The sequence below is a fragment of the Scomber japonicus genome, chromosome 13, assembly GCF_027409825.1.
Source record: "Scomber japonicus isolate fScoJap1 chromosome 13, fScoJap1.pri, whole genome shotgun sequence".
In the NCBI taxonomy this organism is placed as follows: Eukaryota; Metazoa; Chordata; class Actinopteri; order Scombriformes; family Scombridae; genus Scomber; species Scomber japonicus.
This window is the reverse complement of record NC_070590.1, coordinates 25056567-25081298: the sequence shown is the minus strand read 5'-3', so window position 1 is coordinate 25081298 and position 24732 is coordinate 25056567. Positions and strand designations below refer to the sequence as shown.

General features: G+C 40.9%; 1 protein-coding gene across 3 annotated transcripts in view; it reads right to left on the bottom strand.

Annotated features, from left to right (window-relative positions):
- Window positions 1–9723: 9723 nt before the first annotated feature.
- Window positions 9724–24732, bottom strand: part of LOC128371353 (vacuole membrane protein 1-like) — a 58418-nt gene continuing 43409 nt past the window's right edge. For all 3 annotated transcript variants that reach the window (XM_053331657.1, XM_053331658.1, XM_053331656.1), the window contains 2 exons: window positions 11412–11514; window positions 9724–10131 (listed from right to left, as the gene is read on the bottom strand). In XM_053331657.1, the coding sequence (XP_053187632.1) occupies window positions 9988–10131; window positions 11412–11514 (247 nt within the window). In that variant the 3' untranslated portion in view covers window positions 9724–9987. The remainder of the gene's footprint in view (window positions 10132–11411; window positions 11515–24732) is intronic.

The window sequence follows — 24732 nt, the reverse complement described above, 5'->3', positions numbered from 1 at the left end:
CCCTCAGACAGCCTGAGGGTGAAAACCCTTTTCAGATATATAAATCAAATTCTAAAAAACTGTTGAAAAAAATTGAATCAGTATAATTTTAGCACATCTCACAGAGACACTTTTGATATGCATCCTTAATAATCTGTCCCAACTAAATATATTTATACTAGAAATATTTTTGACATTTTCCAAGTAGAATAAAAGTATTTTAAAAAACAATATTATACATATAATGTCATATAAAATTATATAATATAAAATGAATTCAGTTCACATAGGACACACTCATCAATTAAAAAGAATGAAATTCTAAATATTTTGAAAGAAGTCATGTGTAGGATTTTTCCAAATGTGAGGGAGAAACTGCCCCCCCCCCCCAGTTTCGGCAAACACTGGTTTAATTGGTTAGTCATAATGATGATGGGGTAAAGTGCGTATTAAATGAATGTAATTTCAGCAATCTCTTCCTTCTGCTCTCCTTCAGTGCAGCTGGTGTGAAAGCTGTGTGCAGAAGCATCCCAGCAGCAGCAGCAGCAGCAGCAGTAGCAGCAGCATACAACATACAACATACAGCCACTGATGAGATGAGAGGATGAGAGGATGCTTTTCAATGATTAAACCATATTTTGACCTCCATCGTATAGGAGTAGAAGTGACAATGATTACAAATGAAATTCCCAGCAGGTCCTCAGTTTAGGAGCCAGTAGGTCAATCTTTTACCACAGCTTCTTTTAGTGTGTGTGTGTGTGTGTGAGTGTGGGCGGGGGCTTTGCCTGAAATCTCTCTCAGGAGGCACGAGAAAGGCCCCCCTGCAGGGTAGCGTTACTGCGAGCACTACCTCAATTCCATCTGATAGTTTGGTTGACTTTGATTGCCCGGTGATCAAAACCAGCTGCACTCAGTAACAAAATATCTTTTCTGTGTGTGTTCTCTGTTTTGTTTAGCTTTGTTTATGTTTATAAAAGACCTGACTAGACACTGGTAGAAAGTCGCAGAGCTCAGTTGTGGGTCTGTGAGGACTTGAGGTTGATATTGTGTTCGCTCAAAATCACTTTGCACATCAACTGACTGTCGTGCCCTCACGCTTGGACTTTGTCAGTATGAAAGGTTTAAAAACTGAGGGTGAAAGCTGTCAGCACCTTGATCCGATTTTTTTTTCTTTCGTGTTGAAACCTGGTGTTTACTGCAGGACAAAGATTGTGTAGTGTTCCATCTCAATTTTAATGTTTTTTTTTTTATGTAAACAATAAATACCAATAACATGAGAAAACAGTTCCATATCTGTTTTGATGATTCTCAATTGCCCTGTAAATACTACTAAAACATTTAAATGGCAGGCGTTCCCCTTTAACTGTGCAACAGCCTGTAATTGACACAGTTTCACAGTAGATGAGTAAGCTATTTGATCAGAGCTCAGATCCAACAGCAACATCCAGTGAAAAGGTGACAGCAAGGTTTATTTTCCAAAAGAGAGTATGGGCCTCAAAGTGAGTTTTAAAAGCCAGACATGTAAGCATCTGGTAAAGTAATCCCTGTAACCTCTACGTATTATGCTTATTTTGTGCCGAGAGCCGGTAGTCTCACAGGGTCAGCCATAATATGTATGTCAGGTCAGCCGTGCTGGGTTTTTGGTTTAGATGTGTGTCGCAACACTTAAACGCTAAACCACTTTAAAATATGTAAACCAACACAATGCTTCAGTGAATAAATATTGAAGTGAAACTGTCTATATATACGTGTACATATTTCTATGTAGGCCCATTCCCTGCAGAAAAATGACAAAAAAAAGACATGATAGAGATGAAAATGCTAATGATATGATAAATCCACTTCATATCTCACAGTTTGACTTAATTTATATTTTTTATACACATTATGACTAACTTTTCATTATTGTATTATTGTTTTCCTGGCAGAAATTGATTCACATATCACTGAGAATTTGGGAGAACATATAAGGAGGTTAAGGGTGTGAACATTTGATTTCCTCAAGAAATTTAATTTCCCTCAAGAAACTGAATTGGATTAGAACATAAAGAAAAAGAGCTGATGAACCTTGATAATGGAGAACTTCCAGAGAGATTTAAAATCATGTTAGTGTGTGGGTTTAATACAGACACCCTCCTTCCTGTTCGCTCCTTCTACTGAACCACAAACCATCACAACTTAAATATTGCTAAAATGAATCCTACTTTAAATCTTTTCTCCCCTCTTTTTGAGTTGTGTGGTGACTTTAGTTTGTAAAGTTTTTGTGTTTTGTTTTTGTTTGTTTCTTTAAATGGGAATTTTTAAAAAAAGTTCTCCTTTTTTGAAGGATGGACCACAGAGAACTGAAGACATGAAGGATTAGGAAAGAAAACGCGAGGAGAAGAGAGGACTGGGAAAAGCAGAGGAGGGTTGAGAAAGGATCTGAGGTGGCCACTGAAGGATCAGAGCAAACAGTTAAAGACCAAAGGGGACCTGTGAAACAGACTACTTGCTTTCAACACAGTGGGTATAAAGTGCGCTGGATGTGGAAGGAAAGGACAGGCTTGGTGATTATGATAGATGCTGCTCAACGGTGGGAGCAATCAAAGATGTCACATAAAAAGAGGGACTATAAAGCATTTTTGGGGCTCAGGTGAGGTTCTATGGTGGGATGTCACTGCCAACAAGCCGGTCTATATGAGTTTGGAGCACAGTGTGTTTGTTGTGTAGTCTGGCATAGATGTGTCTGGTTTTGTTTGCTCTTTGTGGTTTGCAGCACGTTGATGGGCATGCTGCACACAACCACACTGCATGCGGTAAACAGGCCTCATGCAGAGTATGTGGACATGACTAAAATTAGCTCTGATTGCAATGCCGTAAAGGCTGAGAGCTTCAGTTTGTAATAGTAATGTCATATGTTTTTGATGGCGCTATATCGACACAGGGGATACTGTGGTGTGATTGATGGATTTTTCTTTCTTTGTTTTGTCATACATCAGGGCAAAAATGATGAATGTAGAAAGATGTGGGTTTTTTTTTTCCTTGGGTTCTTTAGGAATGCCACCACAACAATGTGACATGTACTGCAAACATTAGCATGCTAACTTGTTAAAAAAAACAAAAACCCAGAATTTTATGCACGGCAACCTCACAGTTAAGGCCAGACTCCAGAAAGTTACTGCGCTCAGTGGCTGGTTATCAAGACATTGTTACAGCACATACATCCTAAAATCATAGTTTGTTGTTTTTTACATTTTGGCTTGTGAATGGATTAAACAAACAGGATATGGCTTAAAAATACTAACAATACACCTGAGGCTGACAGAGAACAGTTTAGACTGATGACAGATCAGCTGACAGGCTGATCTGTCATCAGGATATCAGTAGACACAGGAGAGATGATAAATCCTTTGATTTAGATTGGATAACAACCTGGCTTAACATTTCCTCACTGCTGGCGGTAAGAACAAAGCTACAACATATTTATACAAATATTTATGCAGGAAAAACGTTTGATTCCTAGTGTTCCTAATTTTAGGCATTGCAGCCTCAAAGTCCTGCTAACATGGCTACTGAATATTAATCTTGTTTCTAAAAGCGCTCTAGAAATGGTACATCTCAGTTTTGCTGACTTTGATGATCCCTGGACTTACACCACCATGAGGCTGACATGTTTGGGTGAAATGTCTGGAAAACTATTGTATGGATTTGTATTATGTCAGATAAAAATATTCATGGTCCTCAGAGGATGAATCCTAATGACTTTGGCGACACCCCCAATTTTTCCTTAAGCACCCCAGCAGGTTGATATTCGTGGGGGGGGTTTGTGTGTGTATTTTGAAACTGAAGCTGCACAGTGAGTATTAACATTAGCATCTCCCCGCCCTTCAGGAAGTCAAGGTGTTCTATGTGTTCCCATTGCACCTGTAAAACTTTAACCTCTGACCAAATATGCATCTATTGGCAGTTTTTCTGGTTCATTCTAGTGTTGCATAATTTGCATCTACAGCGGAAAGAGCAGACCACACATTCCCAGCAGTGGTATGCTTGGAAGGCAGTGAGAGGCATTCCTCAGTAATATTTCTGAGATGGCATCATGTCATTACACAGTAACCTGCATTGACACGTAAAGCTGTTCTTAAGATGGACTCTGCCTGTGGGTAAAATCTGCTGCGGAGGACAGTCCTACTGTCACATTTCAAATATTAGAAAGGTTAACTTTGACGTCTTTTCAGATCTAGCGTGAGTGTGTTTCTGTGTGTGTGTGTGTGTGTGTGTGTGTGTAGTACTAGGTACATTTCTACAATTAAACGCCCACTCTACTCTCAGGCACGCAGCTCTGCTGCTTTATTGTGTTTTCTAATCTTACTACGCATTCAGATCCCCTTTGTGTTTATGGCACACCTGAATGACGCAGGTTTTTTGGCAAAAGTCCTGGTACACTAAAGGTAGGAGAAGTGAAAAAGCATGACAAGTCACTATGCAGGTATACAAAGACCTGCTTCTAGTTATGTAAAGAGAAAAATAATTTTCTGTGTTTGTTCCATGAGTCATTTGTGAATGGGATTTGTTTGGGACAATGGAGGACAAAAAGTTTAGTCAGTGATGTTTTTTTTCTGTTTTTCCCCCGCAATCTACAAATTGATTTATCTTGCCTATGTAGAATCTTTCGACAAATACACAACTTGACTTGGCTTGGAGAGTTAACCCTTAACAAACAGACAGGCGGAAGAGCTGGGGACGCGTGTGTTTCGTCATGGTGCCCTGGCATTGCCACCTGGCATCAGCCATTAGTCTGCCATGCTGGCACTGTGTGGGCAGGAACAGCAGATGCTCCTGCCTAACTATGCTCTGTTAAAATACCCACACATAATTTAGTTGAACACAACACAGAGAGATGTGTTTTAGTGTTAAATCCTGTCTCAGAAATGTGCATCATTAAACAGTAATGGTTTGAATGATTGTATTTAAATAATTGTACAATCATAAAACAACAGAGGCCAGCCAAGTGCCTGTTGATAAGTTTAGTTAGACACTCAATCATCCTGAATTGACCTAGTGATCCAATTCCAATGAGAGCTCTCCTCCCAGATGGAGTGTATTATGAAGAATGTAAAGCTGCTGATAAGCTTGTTTGATCTTGGTATGCAAAAGCCACAATAAAGGAAACTAAAGCTTTTGTTGCTGGGACTTTGCAGTAACCACAGTTATGATGTGTGTGTGTGCATACAAGCATGTGTGTAAAAGAGAAAGAGATATCAATTTTTACGGCTGGACTGGACAGCTGTGTGCAGTTCAGACGAGATTTATGCTTAAGCTGGTATCGACAACGACGCAGTAAAACTCACATTTCAAGTGTTGTTCTTTAATTATGTGTAAAAATGTAGATTTTACACGTGATGTTCTGACTAAATGTGAGAAAGAGAAGAAACGATAAAAATGATCACTTTCTTTTGTTCTCTTGACTTTCAGGACTTCTGTATATGACCTTAATAAAAGACAGGGACCATTATTAGGGCAAACAATTGCTAACAAATGGGAAATATAATGATCTAATGTTAAAATATATGTTTAATAGATAGAATGTAAATATGTTTTCCCACTTTCACACCCAGTATTTCACTGTTTTGATTGTGGCACACTTGTAATTAAAGTTTTTAATAATTTTCTTTTTTTTTTTTACATCAGTTTGAGACACAGTATCTTCTCTCATTCTACAAATAGTGTGTAAAACTATTCTGCTGACACAAAAGTGGCTTATCTTTTGGTAAGCATTCTGTAATGTGCTACCATGACAGGACAGTCTATTCGGTCTGATATGACCCCTTGACTTTTACTCACAAAAACAAAGGACCTTAATGTGATTTTGAATGAAAAAAGGAGAGAGAAAAAAATCCACATGGTCAGCATAATTTAATGAGACAGAGTGTGAAAGGAACTAAGTGGATAACCAAATGCAGAGTGGGCTTGTGGGTGGGTGGGTGGCGGATGAAGTCAGGGATATTTCAGCATCCCTTGGTGGTTAGCTTGCTGACAGGGAGGGGAAAAAAACTGGAGTGAGACACAGTGAGGGAGGTAGTGTGTGCGTGTGTGTGTGTGTGTGGGGGGGGTCACTCTGCCAGAAATTAAACCGGCACCACCGGATTCAAACTATAGTATATGTACAGCATATGGAGAGATCAGAGAGAGAAAGCGAGGAAGGACAAAAGCAGTGTCATTATTTGAATATCAGTCCCCCAGCCAGTTTGGACAGGCAGGATTTGCATGTTGGGTTTTCAGTCGGAGCCCCGGGGCAGGGTGGGGCGGGGTGGGTGAGTGGAAACAGTCGTATTCATAGTGCTCTGGGTGTGGCTGCTCTGGGAACGGGACTTTTCTCGACAGGGGTCTCTCACCACAGGTCACACATCTGACCTCAGGACACACAAGATCACACTGTGTTTGCCACTCCGATCAGGTCAGGTTCCCGTTTTCTCATTTTCACTTCATAAGAGAAAACTGATCCGAGGTCAAAAATACCTGCATCATGTCAAATCAATGTAATATATATATATGTATGTAAAAAGGTATGATCTGTACATTTTACTGATTGATTTATGATTTTTGTAAATGCTTGTGAAACTAAACCAACCAAAAATATTTTCAATGATTTCATTATTTATTTATTTTATAGCTACCCATATTTAAATCATAATAAACATTTTTATAATGAGAATTTCTCAAATAGTAGAATAACTTTTCAAGAAAACACTGTATCAAAAATGTACCACATTATTATTTACTTGTAATATTTCTATTCGACGTTATAAGTGCATCGTATTTAAAAACTGGTACAATTGACCTCATTAGCATAGGTGAAGGTATAATTCACTACAACTCACAGCAAAGGCTTAACTTGGAATCCAAAATGGAGATGATGTCAGTGTGGAGCGAGCAAATCAGTAATGTGATAACCGTTTGAACGTGAAACATTAGACTGGAAATTGGAGTTGTGATGGACTCAGTATCCTCCTTGTCCTTCTTTCTCGGCTGACATGTGAGATTCTTTGGAGGCTTGAGGGTCAACACCAGCTCCGTGTGGTCAAGACTTATCACATAATGAACAGAACAACGATCCTCTTTTCAACAGACTTTATTTAAAGTGGAAGCAACAGGGAAAAAACAGTGAATTTACCTTTTAAATAGCCCAGGTACAGACATCTATTCCACAAAAAAAATATACAGGCATTTACACATAGAAATATAAACAGATTTTCTAGACAAACATGCACACACACATTCAGACAGGCATGCCAAAAGGGGGCTCCCTTATGGAACAGGACATCCTGAAACTGCCAAGAAAAACACTCTCCGAGCCAGCGAGCCATTCCAGTGTTATCCAATGATTTTGCTTTTATGACCAGAAAAAAAAAAGTTTTACCCTTTTGCTCTGTTCAAGAAAAAAAAAAAAAAAAAAAAAAAAAGATTCATCTAAATCTAAAATCTAAAATAAAACTGAGGCTTTGCGGCAAAAGTATCCATTGGTCAAGCAATGATTTTCAGCTTTGTATAATTACCAATTTGTGGCCCTTAGAAAAACACCCCCTTAAGAGAGTTGTTCCAATAAAATGCAGCCTCCTACAGAAAAAAAAAAAAAAAAAAAAAAAAAAAGTGCATATTGAGCAACAGAGGAAAGTTCTCAGTAAAAGAGAAGAGGGAAGTGTAAAAAGGGAAGGGGAGAGCTGGGTGAGCACTGCGTGTACTATACCTAGGACTGGGTGTCACAATGTAATGTGTTGCAATAAGGTGTGTACTGTCTGGATTCTCTGGAAATTCTGGACAGAGCCAACTCTCACACACGCACACGTACACATATACAGAAGTACACTATTGACATCACTGCATCTGCATTTGCAAACATGCGAAAACACAGTTCCCCCCACATAAAACCACATTAAAAACCCTCACAGACGTCAGCATGGAGGAAATAAACAATAAACCCATGTCTCTGACGTTTCACAAGCGGTTGGGATAAAGGGAAGTGACATCGCAGCACACACCTCTAAATGGGAACTGATGCTAACTGAGACAATGACAGTAACAGAAGGAGGACAAAACAGGATGCTGGTCAGATGAAAGAGCCCGAAATGTCAGACAGCCTACAGACTGTTGTCGCCTTGCAATCTTAACAGCCAACACCAGTCTGATAAGCTATCTGACAGGTTGGGAGAGTGACGGACATGCCTGAGACGTACGCATGTACAGAAAAGACAACAATGAAAAAAAGCAAAAAAGGAGAAAAAAAAAATAAATCACAATCCTACTTACCATGAAGGGAGAAAAGGAGAGATGTGAATGTTCTAACTAGAGCTGGTGCAGAGCGCAGGGTTCAGCACGCTCAACAGTACCCCTCTGTTTTGAATCTACTCGAGTGATTCGTCTCCTGGCTCCGTGACTGAGGCAGTGCAACGAGTTCATTCGAAGGTTCAGCTGAGGTAACGGCACAGACGCTTTTCACTGTGTGCTTGAGGTTTTTTTTCTCTCTCTCCCCCCCCCCCTCCCCTCCTGCTTGTGCCTGCTCTAGCGCCCACTGCGCTCAGTTCAGCGTAGCACAGCAGCGGTACAGAGAGGGAGAAGAAAATAGCACATTTCACTGGCAATTACGGAAAAAAAAGAAGGTACTGCATAAATCGAGAGCCAGCTGACGTTATCCGATGAGCAAGAAAAGGCAAAAAAAAAAAAAAAAAAAAAAAAAAAAGGAACACCGTTAAAAAAACGTCGAGTTTAGATGGAGGAGCTGATCTTGCAATGTCAAACACGAGCTTTATGTCCTCATCTGAGGTAAAAAAGGGTTAAACAAAAAAACGTGAAGACAAAGAAAAGCACTTACCATGACACAGACTGCCTCTAACTTAAAGGGAACAGCTACTATCTGCCATACTAAGACTTCCAGGTTGACTCCTAGTCTATTAGTGGAGCACAATCTGCTTTAATCCATAAAAAGATAAAAGGAGACAGCAACAAATGTGGCAGCCACGCAAATGCAGCCTACTATCTCTGTCTCCCTCTTCGTCTCTCTCACACACACAGGCACGCGCACACACTGCCGTAGATCTGATTCAATACATGGCTGCATCTGGTAAAGTAGCCCCGGGCTGACTCATGTGCTCTCTTCCTGGAAGCAGAACAATAAGGGCAGACAAAGGGACCAGCAGGGTGATTCATGGCCGATTTATCATTTCTCATCCAGAAGTACCAAGATGAGCTTTACTGCACACACAATAGAGGTGGTCAACTGAAACACCATGAACACTTTGAAACACTCATTAACATCTCCACTCCAACTGACTTAGTGCTCTACAATATGTAGAAATGAGATGGGCTCAACAGCTTCTCAAGTGGACAATGATTTACAGTCCATTTATATGTCTTATCTAATACAGCCAATACTACACCATGACTCTTAAAAGTAATAAATACAGGAAATCTTATCAACTGGCTAATGTAGATACTAAATAAGTAAGTTATCGAACAAATAACTCAACTTTTGTGCTGGTTTTACAGAACATTCTCAGAATAAATAAAAGTAACAATACTAGCTTATTCAAATAAAGTGAATTTAAGTGACTCAGTGGACTTTAAGGTTCTTCTAGTGGAACAAACAGTGCAGCTTAAGGCCTCACCAAGGAAAATTATTGCCAGCAGCTTCTTCTCACGTGCTCGGGAGCTGCTAAAAGCACCAACATGGACGCATTAACAACACAACAGCTTACACACACTCACACACACACACTCCAACAAGCACCTACCTTACAGAGAATAATCGCGGAAAATCACTACCAAATGCAAAAGCCTTCAAAAGCAAGTAAATGGAAGTCCATGTTCAGCATAAACATGTTGCTACAATAACAAGAGAGAAACCAGATGGAAGCTGATATTTTGCCTCAGATAATGGTGGGGTATCAACCCGGTGGGAGAGCAGAAATGAGGAAAGGAGTGGTGGGAGCTTGGGGGAGCACCAAGGCTTCTGTAGTTATGATCGCGAGCTGGCCTTCACTCCGTCTTGCCCTCCGAGTGCTTCTCCTGCTGCTTGCGCTTGGCGTAACTTTGGGCCATGGAGTTGACAATGGAGCAGACAAAGAAGCATACCATGATGACCACAACCTTCTCAAAGAGCCACGACAGCCAGTTCTCCTCCTGCCAGGAACCACAGAGAGAACAGAGAGAGAGAGAAAGAGAGAGGAGAGAAGAGGAGAGGAGAGGAGCTTGGTCAGTAAAGCTGAGGGCCACCTCCACCATCCCCCCCCCCCCCCTTCACCCCACGCCCTGCTCTCCCCTCTGCTCCTGATGCTGTAGGCTAGGTGGGGATCCAGCTCCATGTGCAGGACAGATAGAGATCAGGGGTAATAAAACACGCGGCAGCCCCCACCGTCCTCCCTCCAAACGCCCCCACTGACCCCAGCCTGCAGCCTGCCTCCACCAAGTTAAATTGCCTCGCTTCTCTCCTGTAACTGCAGGAGGCTCAAGTTACAAGAAAAAAGGAACATTGTTCTAGAAATGCCTTAATCTGTCCTTGTGCAACTCAAAAGTCTATCCTTTTTTTCCCCTTCTCATTCCTAGTAAGCGCATAAAAAAAAGAAAAATCGTTTTCAATGAATCACTTAGAGCAAGAGAGAGAAAGAGGGAGTGAGAAATGGAGAGGAGGAGAAAAAAAGCTTTGAAAGAGAAATAGGCTACAGCTACAACTGGCTCTTTTTGTTCTAGACAGGGGGGTTTTGATGGATTGTCACTGGCAGAAGGGGGGGGGGCCCCCGCCCCGGTCTACAGTCAGCGCTGGGTTCAGGCGGGGCACTGAGTGCAAGTGTGTGTGTGACACATAGGGGAGTGACCACACTCACACACACACACTCCCAATTGGTAAGATGGAGCATGAGTCAGCACGCCCCGCGCTACAGTAGTACAGTTCAATACAGCGAGTGGAGCCAGACCCCACACTGGCCCCTCTCCTCCTCCCCTCTTTCTACTCCCTCCCTCCCTCCCTCCCTCCCTCCCTCCCCTCCAGCCCGCCCAGTGCAGCGCTAACCTACTCTGTCATTCTGGTCCTAAACAAGCCTCTGTAATCTGCCGTTACACTACCGGTTACTGTAAAAATCTACAACATCAACACTTCTCTCATAGAGGTCAAACATAAATTAGATTAAAAAAAAAAAATAAAAAAAAATTTGAATTAATCAAAAAAATATAATTTAGAAAAGCGTGACACAGGTAAAGAGAGTGAAGACTGAATTAATGATGTTCAGGAGAGAAAATGGGTCAGAGGTATAAAGGAAGGCTTAGATAAAGAGAAGAAGGGGACAAAAAAAAGTGGAGGGAGAAGGAGTGAAAGAGGCAAAAGTAAGGGGGCCGCATTCTTTTCTTGGCGTGCGTACGTGAATGAATAGAGGCTGTAAGCTGGGGGCTGAGGCCCCTGTACTTACAGTTGGGATCCCCTCTCCGGTGTGATGGTGCAGCTTGGCCTTCTGGGCCTCCAAGTACTCCCTGAAAGGCTTCTGCAGTGCCGCACCCAGCAGTGGAACAGCTCTGCCTCCACCAACACAGAGAGAGAAGAGGAGGGGGGAGGAAGAGAGGAAAAGGAGGGAAAGAGGGAGGGAAGGAAGGAAGGAGAGAGAAAGAGTGAGAGAGAGAGAAAAGGGGGGAGGCATGGGAGGGAAGAAGGGAGAGGGGGGTGGGGGGGGTGGAGGGGTGGGGGCACAAATCACGTCACATCATTGTTACTCACCAGCCCAAGGGCAGCAACAAAGGGAGGCATGCTGTCCTATCTCCTGTACAGTGTCGGTCTCCCCTGCTTCCTCTCTCCGAGGAGAGAGAAAGACGGAGAGAGCAACGAGTGCAATCCCTTCACTGCTCATCCCCACAAACACACACACACACACATAAACACACACACACATACACACGGAGAAAAAAAAAGTACAAACTGTACCACAGCTATAGAAAACAGCATTGTTCAAAAACATGACCAAAAAAAAAAAAAAAAAAAACTAAAAAAGAAAATTAACAAAAAAAAAGCAAAGTTGGCCGATCCTCATACGGCAGCCGTGGTACGGCAGCAGTAGTCACCCACATTCTCCCGCTCTGCTCTGCTCTGCTCTGCTCTCTTCTCCTCTCCGCTCTCTCTCCCTCTCTCACACACAAACACACACACACATACTCAGCTTCCTCTCTCTTTCACACACACACATCGGTGAACTCGTTCAACTCCCCTGCAGTGCCTCCTCTGCCGCTGCAGCGAGGAGAAATGAATGACTTCTCAGAACTCTCACATTTATCACAGGCGGTTCCTGTAAGAACTGGTTTCAGCCAATTAATGAGGAAGTGAGTCGTACCCGAGCTGTGTCATCACTGGCTGAGATCTGGGGGGGAAGGCCCACAGGGGGAGGGCACTCCTCTAAGACGGCCCATATTAGGAAACCCTTTACAAGATTTAGCCACCAACTACAAGCATACTACTGAACCCCCCCCCAAACCACCACCCTCCTCTCTTCCCCATCCCTGCTTTCCCCTCAAACACACACACACACACACTAAAAGAAAGAAAAAAAAGACGTGAGAGACTGCAGAGAATGCCCTAGAATAGCGAATCAGTGGCCCATCCCTAGGCTGGAGTTAGTGATTAATCACTAAACAAATACATACTAAAGACCTTCACTTATTCTCTGTTGTGGCTATACACAGTCAATTACATCCCCTGAGCTATTGTTTCAAAGCATTCCTTATATGCCACTTATACATCTTTTGTTCAAGCTGGCAAGGCATCATCAAAGGTCGGAGACACATCAAAGATTTTAGGGCAGGTTTTGCGTGGGCAGTCATGTCACATACGGTTGAGTTTATAGCTGATAACTTTCTCTGAAGGAGGCAAGTCATTTCCGTCCCTCCCCACCTCCACACACACACACACACACACACACAGACACTCACAAACGCCATGGTGAGAAAATAAAACACCCAGATTGTGTTAAATGATTGAATTTACAACAAGGAAGGCTTTAATGATTAACTTTATACCAGGTAATGGATATCCCTACATGTGGATGAGCTTAAAGTAGAGAGGAAGTATAATGGATGGATCACTTTTTAAATTACACAATAGAAAAAGGTTAAGATATACTGTATCAAAAATCAAGCTTTTTTTTGAGGGGGGGGGGGGGGGGGGGGGAGACAAAGCCACTCCTATTCCCATCCCCCACTTCACAAAATTCCTAACATTTTCACACAGAAAGTAAATTTAAAATATATATGTACGTATAATCTGAATGAGAAAGTCAAATATGAGTTTGCACACGAGAAAAAGAAAGATTCGTAAACACGGCAGGAATATATACTAGCTCAGCAGATAGAAGCAAGAACAAAGAGTCAGAGAAACAGTTTTCAGAAATGGCGGGCGAATCATCTCCTACACGATGAGCAATACTGAGTCATGAGCCTGGGCAAATCCACCAACAATGAAGCTCAAAGCCAGCAGTCTAAAACATGTTTTTAATGCCTCACAGTCAGGACTGTCTCTTAGTCTTTCCATTAAAATTCTGATGATTTTGTGCTCTTTTTTTTGGGGAATATACTTTCACTTTCTGCACATGTTGCGAGTGTGTTGGATTTGAGAATTTCTGCTGTAAGTGTTCATAATTGAATCGTGAGTACCTGAGAAAATGTGCTCCACATCTTTTCTGTGTGCTTGTGTAAGAAGTGTCAGAAGATTCTTTTTCTTAGTCTGACAGAAATGTCTTTAATAAGTGAGCAATGTGTGTAACTAGTGCATGCTAAAATAATAAATATGTGATGTACAGTTACTGTTGTAAAAGTCAGTTTTAATGTTCAGTAAAAGTTTGGAAATGTATAAATTGTATTTCCTAAGTTCTTTCTGAGTCAAGCAGCTGAGAGAAAGAGAGAGAGAGAAGCTAGTAGCTGAAATTTAAACAGTCAGAAGGTGTAATTTGGCAAACAATAAGCCTGAGCTATTTACTCAGCAGCTACTGAACAAACTTTAACAACTAGTTTGTTCAAATCCTGTGCTTTAAGTCTGAGCAAAAGGAAACTCTATATCTAACCATTTCTTTTTTACCTGTGTGAGACTGTGAAATACTGTGGCCTTGAGAAATAAATCAGTTTAAACAAAACAATTTACAACACTTTTTAAAAAACACAAATTGTGAGTTCTACACTCTGACTGCCCTTGCCAAATTTCTGTAATAACTATAAAAGCTCATTTATGAGAAAAACTGATTATGTTTTAATTTAAAAAAGCACTAAAGTAAAGCTGTAGAAGAGCATACATGTTTGTTCTAATAATTAACTTCTAATTAAATCTATTAAATGCATAAATAAACATCATGAAAATACAGCTAATAGATTTATGTCTAATTTTATTTAATCAACCGAAACCGCAGTAACATAAATTAACTTAAAAATACTTTCTATTGATAATTTACATTCAATCTTGTCATTTAATGTGGCAGTAAGGCAGAAAAAACAACTGTATCATGCTGTTTAATATTTCAAATGATCAATTATTCTATGTATTTATATTATAATCCTCATTTTTTGCTGGTTAATATCCAAGAATATAAATTGTCAAAGTAAATTAAATGGCAAGTATTAAAAAACTCATTGCTGTTAATCTGAGCAGATCTCTACAATATGACTCTTCTCACTTTCTTCTTCTGAGGAGAAAAAAAATAGGCGATGATTAAAAAGGATAATAATAACAATTATGAAAAGTCTTAAAATGTAGGTGGTTTTACAGCCATAAAACCCTGCATGTGTGGATCCTATCAAACTTTATAACAGTTGCTCTCCAATTCATTAAATTACTTCCAGAAGTTGTGCAAAAACACATAAGGAGCTTCACTTGCATGGGTTATAAAAATGATTTCCAGTGTATATGTGACTAATTATCCATACTGTAGGTGATTTTATATACCTGCATGTATTCTTAAACATAATGAGTGTGGGTGATATTTCTTATTGGCCATCAAATAGGTGATATGCAGGCTTTTTGACATTAAAAGCAAATGACCGTAGCTCCATCAAGTGACTTACACTGAGTCACTAACTGAAGCAATAAATGAAATTACATATATATAAAAAAAGGAACATATGAGTCAAAAGTGAATCGCTCAGTGATACGTAAAGATGCAAGAGGATACTTGAATTTATTCATTTATCAGATGGAATGAATGATAGAAGCTAAGGGGTAATAATGAAATACAAAGTTGTGGCAAATGTATTTAAAATCAACATTTAAAATGAAGAAATATATAATATGACTGATTGTATGTGAGGTGTGTGAAGTGGAGTTTAGCAGCTCTAAAAGCTGGGGTTAGTTTTTGTTTGGTTGATGTAGGTTCAAATAAAAAAGAAAGTAAGCAGTAAGTTGACATATACTGTCTATACACACTTTTCTTTGTTCATAAAATGACTGTATTTCAAATAGGTGAACACCACTTCATTCAAGAATAAATACAAAGTAGGCCAACATGGTCTGATCAATATTTTTGAACATGACCAGCTGTTGTCCAGTGGTACACCAGAAACTATAGCACTGTCTTTCAGTGTCATTGAAATGATCACTTTTTCCATTTATCCAAATCCCTCTCTGTGCAGTGATACAGTCAGTACATGTGTCAGCATAACATAAGGAAAAGTAAGACTATTTGAATATTTGTATAAGTGTGTTTAGTGAAATTCAAGGATACTTCCCCGTGAGAGAGCTTCACAGTCATAGTCAGTTTTAGATATCAGCAAACCAGCGAGGCACTCATTTCATTATGTGACAAACTATTTTGAGGCTGTAAGAAGAACTGTCTTAATTATTAGTTGGCATCACCTCTCAAACACACACACACACACACACACACACACACACACACACACACACACACACACACACACACACACATAGAAGTGTTTCATAATTCTGAATATTACAGAAAACATATAAATATTAAAGATAATCATAATGTTATTGAAGGTGCAGATATTGAAGGTGCAGCTATTTTATAAGAGCTGCCACAGTCTACAGTTCACCTTCATCAACACAAAAAGTGCTGCTCTTACTGCAAAAACATACTTCAAAAGTGACCTTTTACTGCTAAAGAATTTAGTATAAAATATGATAAAAAAAAAAATCCTTTGACAAACACAAGGACTCCCTATTTCCCTATTTTCAGAACACAGTTGCCTGTACTTTTGCTTAGGAAACACACATTTGTTTTTTCTTTGACAGTACAATGCCTGTTGCTTGGCTGCAGGTATACAATTTGTAACTTTAAAGATACAACTATGTTCCAAAAGCAACACATCTGGTCTCATGAGAGATGGAAAAGTACCTGTGATGGTAAATATGGGAGCATTCAAGCATTAAGTACAAAAATGTACATTTCTTGTCATATAACTTTCACTTCACAAACAGTAGTGGTTTCAAGCTATGCCCAGTCTGCTTGTTAACCAGAAAAAGGCGCTAAATTTATCAATTATCAGGAAAGACAAGAGGAGGGGATAAGCTTTAGCAAAACATGGGCATCTGCAGGGAAAACCCCACATCTCCCCGCTTCCTGGAGCCTGATTACTGCTGTGAAGGGTTAATTTGTGAGCGCCACCAAAGCCCCTCATTTTTTAATGAACTATCATTTCCTGCTGCTGTTCTCCAAGTGTGGAGCATGTTCAGGCGTCCGGTGTTCATTTTGTGAAACCTAAATTCCACAGACCCTGAGTCAGAGGCGACCTTTGACCTTTCTGCCCCTTCTGAAGTCTGCCACCTCCAATGGCACTCTAGCACAACCGCACACCGATCATTTCTTGTTCTTTATGATAATGAAATCCCAAAGGCGCGCACACACAAGATTACACACGCAGGCCTACACACACACGTGCCCTGACGTCCTGGGCAGGGGATGATAGAGAACAAGGGCTCACATGACAGCCAAACCCTGGCCAGGTCCAACTGGTTACGACATCATCACAACAACTGGCTTAGGCAATCGCTAGTGTTACCCAATGCTCCAAAGGGCCACAGTTCACACCTAACATAACAGCACTGACACCGCAAGACACACACACACACACACACACACACCACACACACACACACACACACACACACACAATGTAGTTAGGCGGCGGTCTGACCTGAGGTACTGAAACCATCTCTGTACAAAATACTGACATTCTGACTCTTTATTTTATCAGCTCATGGCCTTGATAAATCACTACTGCTCTAATTTTTATTTTATCAAGTGGAATAATGAAATAATGGAATTATGGGAGGAGGAGTGTGTTTCACTTTATTGTAAGGAAAATTTTGATTCACGTGCAAATGTTGTAAGGTAATATCTCTGAGTGTGTGTGTGTGTGTGTGTGTGTGTGTGTGTGTGTGTGTCTGTTCCTCCTCCAGTTCAACCGGGCTTTTTCCCAATGACTTCACCACTAAAGCATGGAGCCCACTCCTGGACGGAGATCCCCCTGCCCAGGGTGTTTATCACATCCCTGTTCCACAGCCATCTGTGTCAGCCGGCACACATATACACACACACACACACACACACACACACACACACACACACACACACACACACACACACACACACACACACACACACACACACACACACACGCACATATATATATACACACACAAGTTCGGACACATGCTATCCTCTTGGGTGCCCACAGTGCTGCCAGGAAATCAGGGGGCACCAATTATAGCAGTCTATTATTCCTCTCACTTCCCAGACAGCCACATAAAACAACCCTCCAACCCCTACGACCCCCCAAGTTCAGGTCGGCATGCCCACACAGACCCTTTTGGTCTGGGTGTGGAGGTGTGTGGAGTTGCTGGGTCACTGGGTAACCAGGCCTGGACCCTTTCAAGGTGAGAAAGGGTTGTTCAGTGAGTCAGTTGTGACTGGAGACACATCCAGACAAGTCATACATGCATATGCTACTTGTAGAGCTGCAGCGTCAGGCAGGCTGGAAATAGAGGAGGTGGCAAAAGGAACAGAAGAAGAAGAGGTGTAAGGGCATTGCTGGTTACTCAGAGAGTCTCCATCCATCCTGTGATGTCATGCTTGGAGGAATGGCCGCTGTATGGGATCTATGGTGACATTGTTCCCTAAGGGACAACGTCTAGCCTTCTTTCCAAATGAACACCTAATGACCCCATGATAACCACACCTACTGTATTTCTACCTCAGTTTACACTTTATTGGTCCCAAACGGGAAACTTTGGTGCAGCAAGTCAGAGAACCCAAGCACACAAAACACTGAAACATACAAGAGGGGTTAAATGAACATATTACGACATGTTAAATAAATATGAAGGTCAGAAACACTCCAAAGAAACAAGGTCACGGGGTGGAAAATGAATGGCACATGGAATAAATGAGAACTTGAGACTGTTTGAAGCTTGAAGGACCCATAAACGCGATGTATGTCACTAATCCTACACCACAGTTTCGAAAGTGAGCACAAAAGTGTATGTGTGGGAGTTCTTTAGTATACAGTGCACTGTAGGGCTATATGGAGTCTGTGTGGTTCATATATAATGTGACTAGCTGCTCACAAAACCACATGGGTTACGATGCATGTACCTGTACAAAGCCACAAAATAGTGTATATCTTCCGCTGCTGTACTTTGGCTGCTTTAAAAGTGAAAGGGATTCAGCAGAAATAAATGTAGCTAGATCATTTACATTTGTTTTTTTGGGACTTTTTTTTAACCTGACAAAAGCAAAAAGTAGTTAAATTGCCAAAAGTCAAAAAAAGTTTCGAATTTTTTGGATGCCTGACTCCAATCCTGATATACAGTTTAGGTTTGCATTGACATTGTGGTTTGGAGACGAGTGAAAGTTCCGGATGTTGATGCTTTAAGCTGCAGCTGTATGTCTAAATGTGTTGGAACGACACTGAAGAAATGTACATGAAATATAATCCAGTGAAAAACAAAATACTACATTATTTTCCAATTAAGCAGCTATGTGTGTGTGTAATGTGTTTTAAGGCTTTAAGGGATGATTTGCAGTGTAATAAATTGTGTTCACACTGGTGAATCTTTGAGGTTTGACAAAATAAAATAATGAGCATATGAGTTATGTGTCTGGGATAAAACAAATAAAACACAGCCTCCTCATCACTGAGATTTATGGTTGTCCTGCTTTTTCAGGCCTAACATGGATTATCCGCAAACCAGACAATACAGAGTGTGTTTACCGTAAAAATTGCCATCTCTCTTCCCGCTCTCAACTTGTTGCTGTTTTGAACTGGTCGGATGGGGGACTGTATTTCTGTTTTGACTGAGGTGTGGTGGAGGCAGGGCGGGGAGGGAGAGGGGTCCGGACGGCTGGCCTCTGAGTCAGGCCCTGTCTGCGATGACTCCTCTCACAGTACACAGACACACACACTCATGACAACTGGTGAAACTACATCCCAAATTACGATGTTCATGGGATTTACTAAACAATAGACTTCAGTGGATGACGTTGATTAAGGGCTCAAGGTCACGCTGTGTTCTCCTGATAAATGAGCTATTCTAAAACCCAATCAATGGCGTACTGTTTCCTACAACAACATACAAGCCGGCTGCCGTCCTGATGAATAAATACATTAGTAGCTTCATAGCCTTGGTCTAGGCATGTGTAGGTATGATTTGATGAGTGGAGTGAGCAGCATATGCAGTGTGGCACAGAGTGTGTGACTAGGGACCAAAACAAATGAATCAGGGATGAATAAAGGAGGAAGTCCTGGGATACAAGCTGTACCCGAGAGGCACATAACATGACACCAAACCTGGAACACACAGCTGACCTCTCCCTTTCTTTCTGTCTCACACACACACAAACACACACACAAACACACACACACACTTACTCATCAAAGCTACAATTACATTCGGATCATTGTGCACCCTTTTTGTGTCCCTCAGTGTGCTATTAACCACAGAAAAAGGCTTACAGTACACAATCTGAATCATCTTGAGCGATTGAATATTATTGTAAATGACGGTAAGACCTTTTGGCTCAGACTCAAACCTTTCCCTGACTATTACTGCCTCTGTATTTCTGTCAGAGCTCGGGGGCCAAGGTAATCAGAACGAAGGCGCGGGAGATGAGAAAATGGACGCCCCGCAGGGCCTCGCATTAAACTTAACGATGCTGTATAAAAAGAGAGTCGGCCGCGACGTGCTGCCCAATCCCTCACTCTCACTGTCTCGCCCTGTTTGCCTCTGATCCTGTCATCCTAAGTGAGGCGTCTAACTGCGTTTGGGTTGGTAGAGAGTGGGGCAGGCTGTGGAATGTCTGATCAATGCCATCTTTGTCAAGGCGCTTCTCAGGTGACCAGAGATCTCAGTGACTAATAGGATCAAAAATACTCCCTTCCTGCAGATTGGGTTAACGGGAAGACTTTACTCATATGGCTCAAAGAGGGCTATTTATAGGAGCAGTGATGCGGTGGCCGAGGTATAAACGGTTAAAGAAATACATTGACATTTAGTATTTTCCATCAGTTTACCCTCATTTGACAAATAGACAGGCGACAGTTTCAGTTCGTTTATACATCGCATGCAAAATAACTTGCACAGACTGCAGTTCACTTAATAAATGACAAAAAATACACTGATCAAAGAAACTGATTGCCCTAAATTGGTCCATTCCCCATCACACATACGTATGAGATGATACAGAGAACACCAGATAAAAAATCCCTCCCTGCTAGGTGACTTTCGGCTCTCACAGGACCACGCCACATTTACCTTCAACTGAGACAAACTCACATTCAGTATGAAACCACACAAACGTAGTTTCTATATGAGCTAAGCTACAGTGTGCTCACGATGGGTGAAATTCAGTGGAAACAAGTAGTAACAGTCTTTTCTCTGGTAACCCCAGTAATATTCTACTTTTACAAGCATGCAAATATCTGCACTACTGTGAATACTCAGAATAGTTTGATTTGCATGGTTGACAGTGAGTCAGTTGCCTTAATGTCCAGCAGAATTTGTGGTGGGAAGAACTTGATGAAATTCATTGGCTTTTTTAAAGTTACATTATAAATATAAAGTTATAATATGCAGGATTTGCCTAAAAAACAATGTATAGACTCACACAAAAATAATACCTCTTAATCATGATTTATGACCCTCTACCTGTGTTTTCTTATTTTCTTCTTCTGCTATGTTTGGAAGAACCTTTTGGCAGTGGGTATGTGACCCCCAGCCAGTAATGGCGCACAGAGCGAGAGGTCATGACTCGTAGCATAGCAACCAGGTTACATCGCTGTCTCCGTACCTCTTTTCTGCTCTTTGTCTCTGCTCTGTGTCATGAAAGTATAAAGAGCTGCGGGTCTGTGTGTCTGTTTGACTGAGGGTGGGGCTGAACTCCACACACGCAGAGCAGAGAGGCCACAGCGGACAGGATAAAGATCTGCATTCACACAAAATCCGACAATGCTGCACCTTCCTGCAGGGATGTGCAGAGGTGTGGGTGTGTTTAAAATGTAACAAGCGTGAAGCAATCAGAAAATAACTTTTTATTTATTTGATTCATGGCTTGGCTCTTGCCAGTGCTGTTCGCTCTGTTCATTCACGCTCTAGGTTGCTCAACCACCATTTCTCTGTCTATCTCTCCCACACTTTGGTGTCGGGCTAGGGAGGAGGAACCAAATTTAAAATGCTTTGTATGTATAAACACCAGCTGACAACTCCTGCATAGCATACCTTTGACATAAACTATGTCTTTGACTGTTAATTGTGATTAACTGTGATCGATAGTTTTATTATCATTTTCATCAATACATTACAAAGAAGAACAATAAATGAACAGTGTAGAACAACCCCTTTATAAAAATAATGCATGAAATTAAGTAAACTCATATCTAATGAAAGAGGGAGGCATGAGGAAACATTTGCAGTGCAGAAAGAAATGAGGTAAAGAAAAAAAAGTGGTACACAATAAGATTGAGGGCAACAGACTATATATATGTATATATATATATATATATATATATGTATATATATAAATATATATATGTATATATATATATATGAGTCGAACCTCCATCAGAGCCCTTAATGTGGGTTAACCTATTTATTCCATTTCAACATCTATAGGTCTACTTTGTTCATAAGTCTGTCAGCTTTTCCAGTGCTGTGATCAAACACACACTTTCTAATCCAGTTGATTCTGTGATCTCTTTGGCACAAACTCAGAAACAAAACCAGATCAGACAGTATAAATGCACAAATTAATTCCGAGAAGTAATCCAAGTGATTTATGCTTCAACAACAACAACAACCTTGAGGCTACCTGGTTCAGGCGCTCCATGCCAATTAAAATAACCACTCTTCTTATTATTACATTATTACAGTGATGTGTGATCTGGAAACTTCCAGTATGATCTGGTGAGCCACTCATACATACCCCAGGTGCCCTGCCCTGACCCATGACTCTCCCCTGGCCTCCCTCCGAGCAGGGTTGCCTGCTGTGATCCCCTAATGCTGACAGCCATGTGTGGCAGGAACAGCCATCTGCAGGACCATTGTGCTGGTAATTGACTCGCGCCTCAGAGATGGACTCACATGTAAATGGGTGCATTCTCATGGAGACGTGCAGGGTCCCCCCCACCAGCCCCAGCACACTGGTTTCTACTGGATAATCTTTTCAGGCCTCAACTCTTCCTGTCTACATCTCAATGGCTTTCATCCCGAGAGACTGACAGTGATAGTCCCACCCTTGACACATGAGTCTGAAGGATTTGTCAAGCAAAGTCTAAGTCTAAGCACAATATACAAGAAACAGCGAGGGGCTGACTCAGACAAGATGATGGATTATTTAAAACTGTCAATTAAAATACCAGTGTGAAGCCAGACGATGAGATGCGATAAGATGATACTGTGATGGTGTAATTCTTCCTGTTTTGTTTCTCTATTTTTGACCTCAAAAAGATAATCATCACCATAACCTTCCTCACACTTTGTCCTCTTCTAGACCTTTACAGAAACTGAACCCAGTCCCACCACTGACAAGGTGTAAACACACTGGAAGAGCTGGTGAATCACCGTCTGCAGGACTCGACACCAAAGCAACCAGGCGAGCATCGTGACCGCAGCTGTTCTCACAATTAGGGAAGACTTCTGTTTTTTCCTGTTCACATATCATCCCATATGGTTGTTGAAAAACAAGCGGTACGAATCAGAGTCAGCAATTTCGGCTTAACACACAGCGACTCATCATAACACATGAAACAAGGAGAGGCTGGAGACCCAGACAGCATGTCAAGCACAGCAAAGCTCCCTGTTCCATTACTGCATGCGTTGGGTGATTCTTAGTTTTTCCTGCTGTATATCACCACCTCTCTGGCTGGCGAAGCCCCAGCTGAGATAAGAGAGAGGAGGACTGGGCATAGAAAAAGATTAATATGTTATGTTTTACGGAGCACATGAGAAAAAGTCTTCTTCTGTTCTCTCTAGTGTTACCAGGGTTACAGACTTCACTTTCTCTTTAAGTTCAAGAAAATTAAAGGGAAGAATTCTGCATGTAGTAATAGAAAGGATGAGAATAGGAAGTGTCTAAGATAAATTTGAAATGTTTTTCTCCATGTGTGAAGTGTACTGTAGGTATATTGACAAATTTGGGAGATGTAATTCAATTTAAAAGTTTAAAATGTGTTATAAAAACAGAAGTACATTCAGTGTCTAATATGTATTTGTTAACCAAATCCACAAACTCTCATTAAAAAAAGATGAGAAACCCATGTGGAGTTTTTAATGACTACAAGGAGAAAAACGGCACAAACTGCAACATGAACACTTTTTAAATAACAGCATGACAGCATTTGATGTATAACTGCTTCAGATGTTGATCAAAGCCCTGTGCAACGTGAGTTTGCAGAATTTTCTCCTTACTTAAACAATGACTGTGCACGCACGGCTGGTTTTGAAGAAGAGACATCTGTACATTAGTCACAGGACACAAGAAACCTAACAAGTCTGATCAGACACTCCAGCTCCATCTGACCTGGTTATCACTTCTTGTTATCAGCCCAAAAGGCATCTGAGGAGGCTTTTATTGTGACTTTGTGGCAGTTCAAAGCATAAACTATCTTTATTACTATCCAGGTACCGCTGACAGAAGGTTACAGATATAACCTTCATGCTCTGCACGGCAGGAAAACAAGAATTAAACACATCTGCCGGAAATAGAAGAATCTGTTTCCACAATACACGTGAAGAAGTAATACATCAAGTTTGAAAAGTCTGACACACACTTTTTTTTTTGTTCCCAGACTGTAATTTGAAAAACAGTTGAAAAAAGGAAGAATCCTTCACTTGATTGAACAACTGTCAAAGGATGGAAGTTATTTTTCCACTTTACTTTTTTTTTTTTTTTTTTTTTTTAAGTCTAGCTCTCAAAGGAACATCAGACAGTCATAAATGTATAATGGAAATTTTAAGCCACTTCTTTAAGTGACTGTTCTATTTGTTCTAAAAAAAAAACAAAAAAAAAAAACAGTTCTTTGCATAGTCTCTACATTTTATTTCCAGCTGGTAAAAAAACCCTGGAGTTGGTCATTTTTGTTACCAGAGGTGATGAAAATGGCTGTTGACAGTTTTAGAGCCTTGTAAGCCTAAGATCCAAACCTCTCTTGTGAAGCTGAATTTCAGTAACACACTGTTTTCCATTTGTCATTCATAGAAAAACTACTTGACTTAAACAGCTGATGAATAAGTGAAAAACTTCAAAAAAA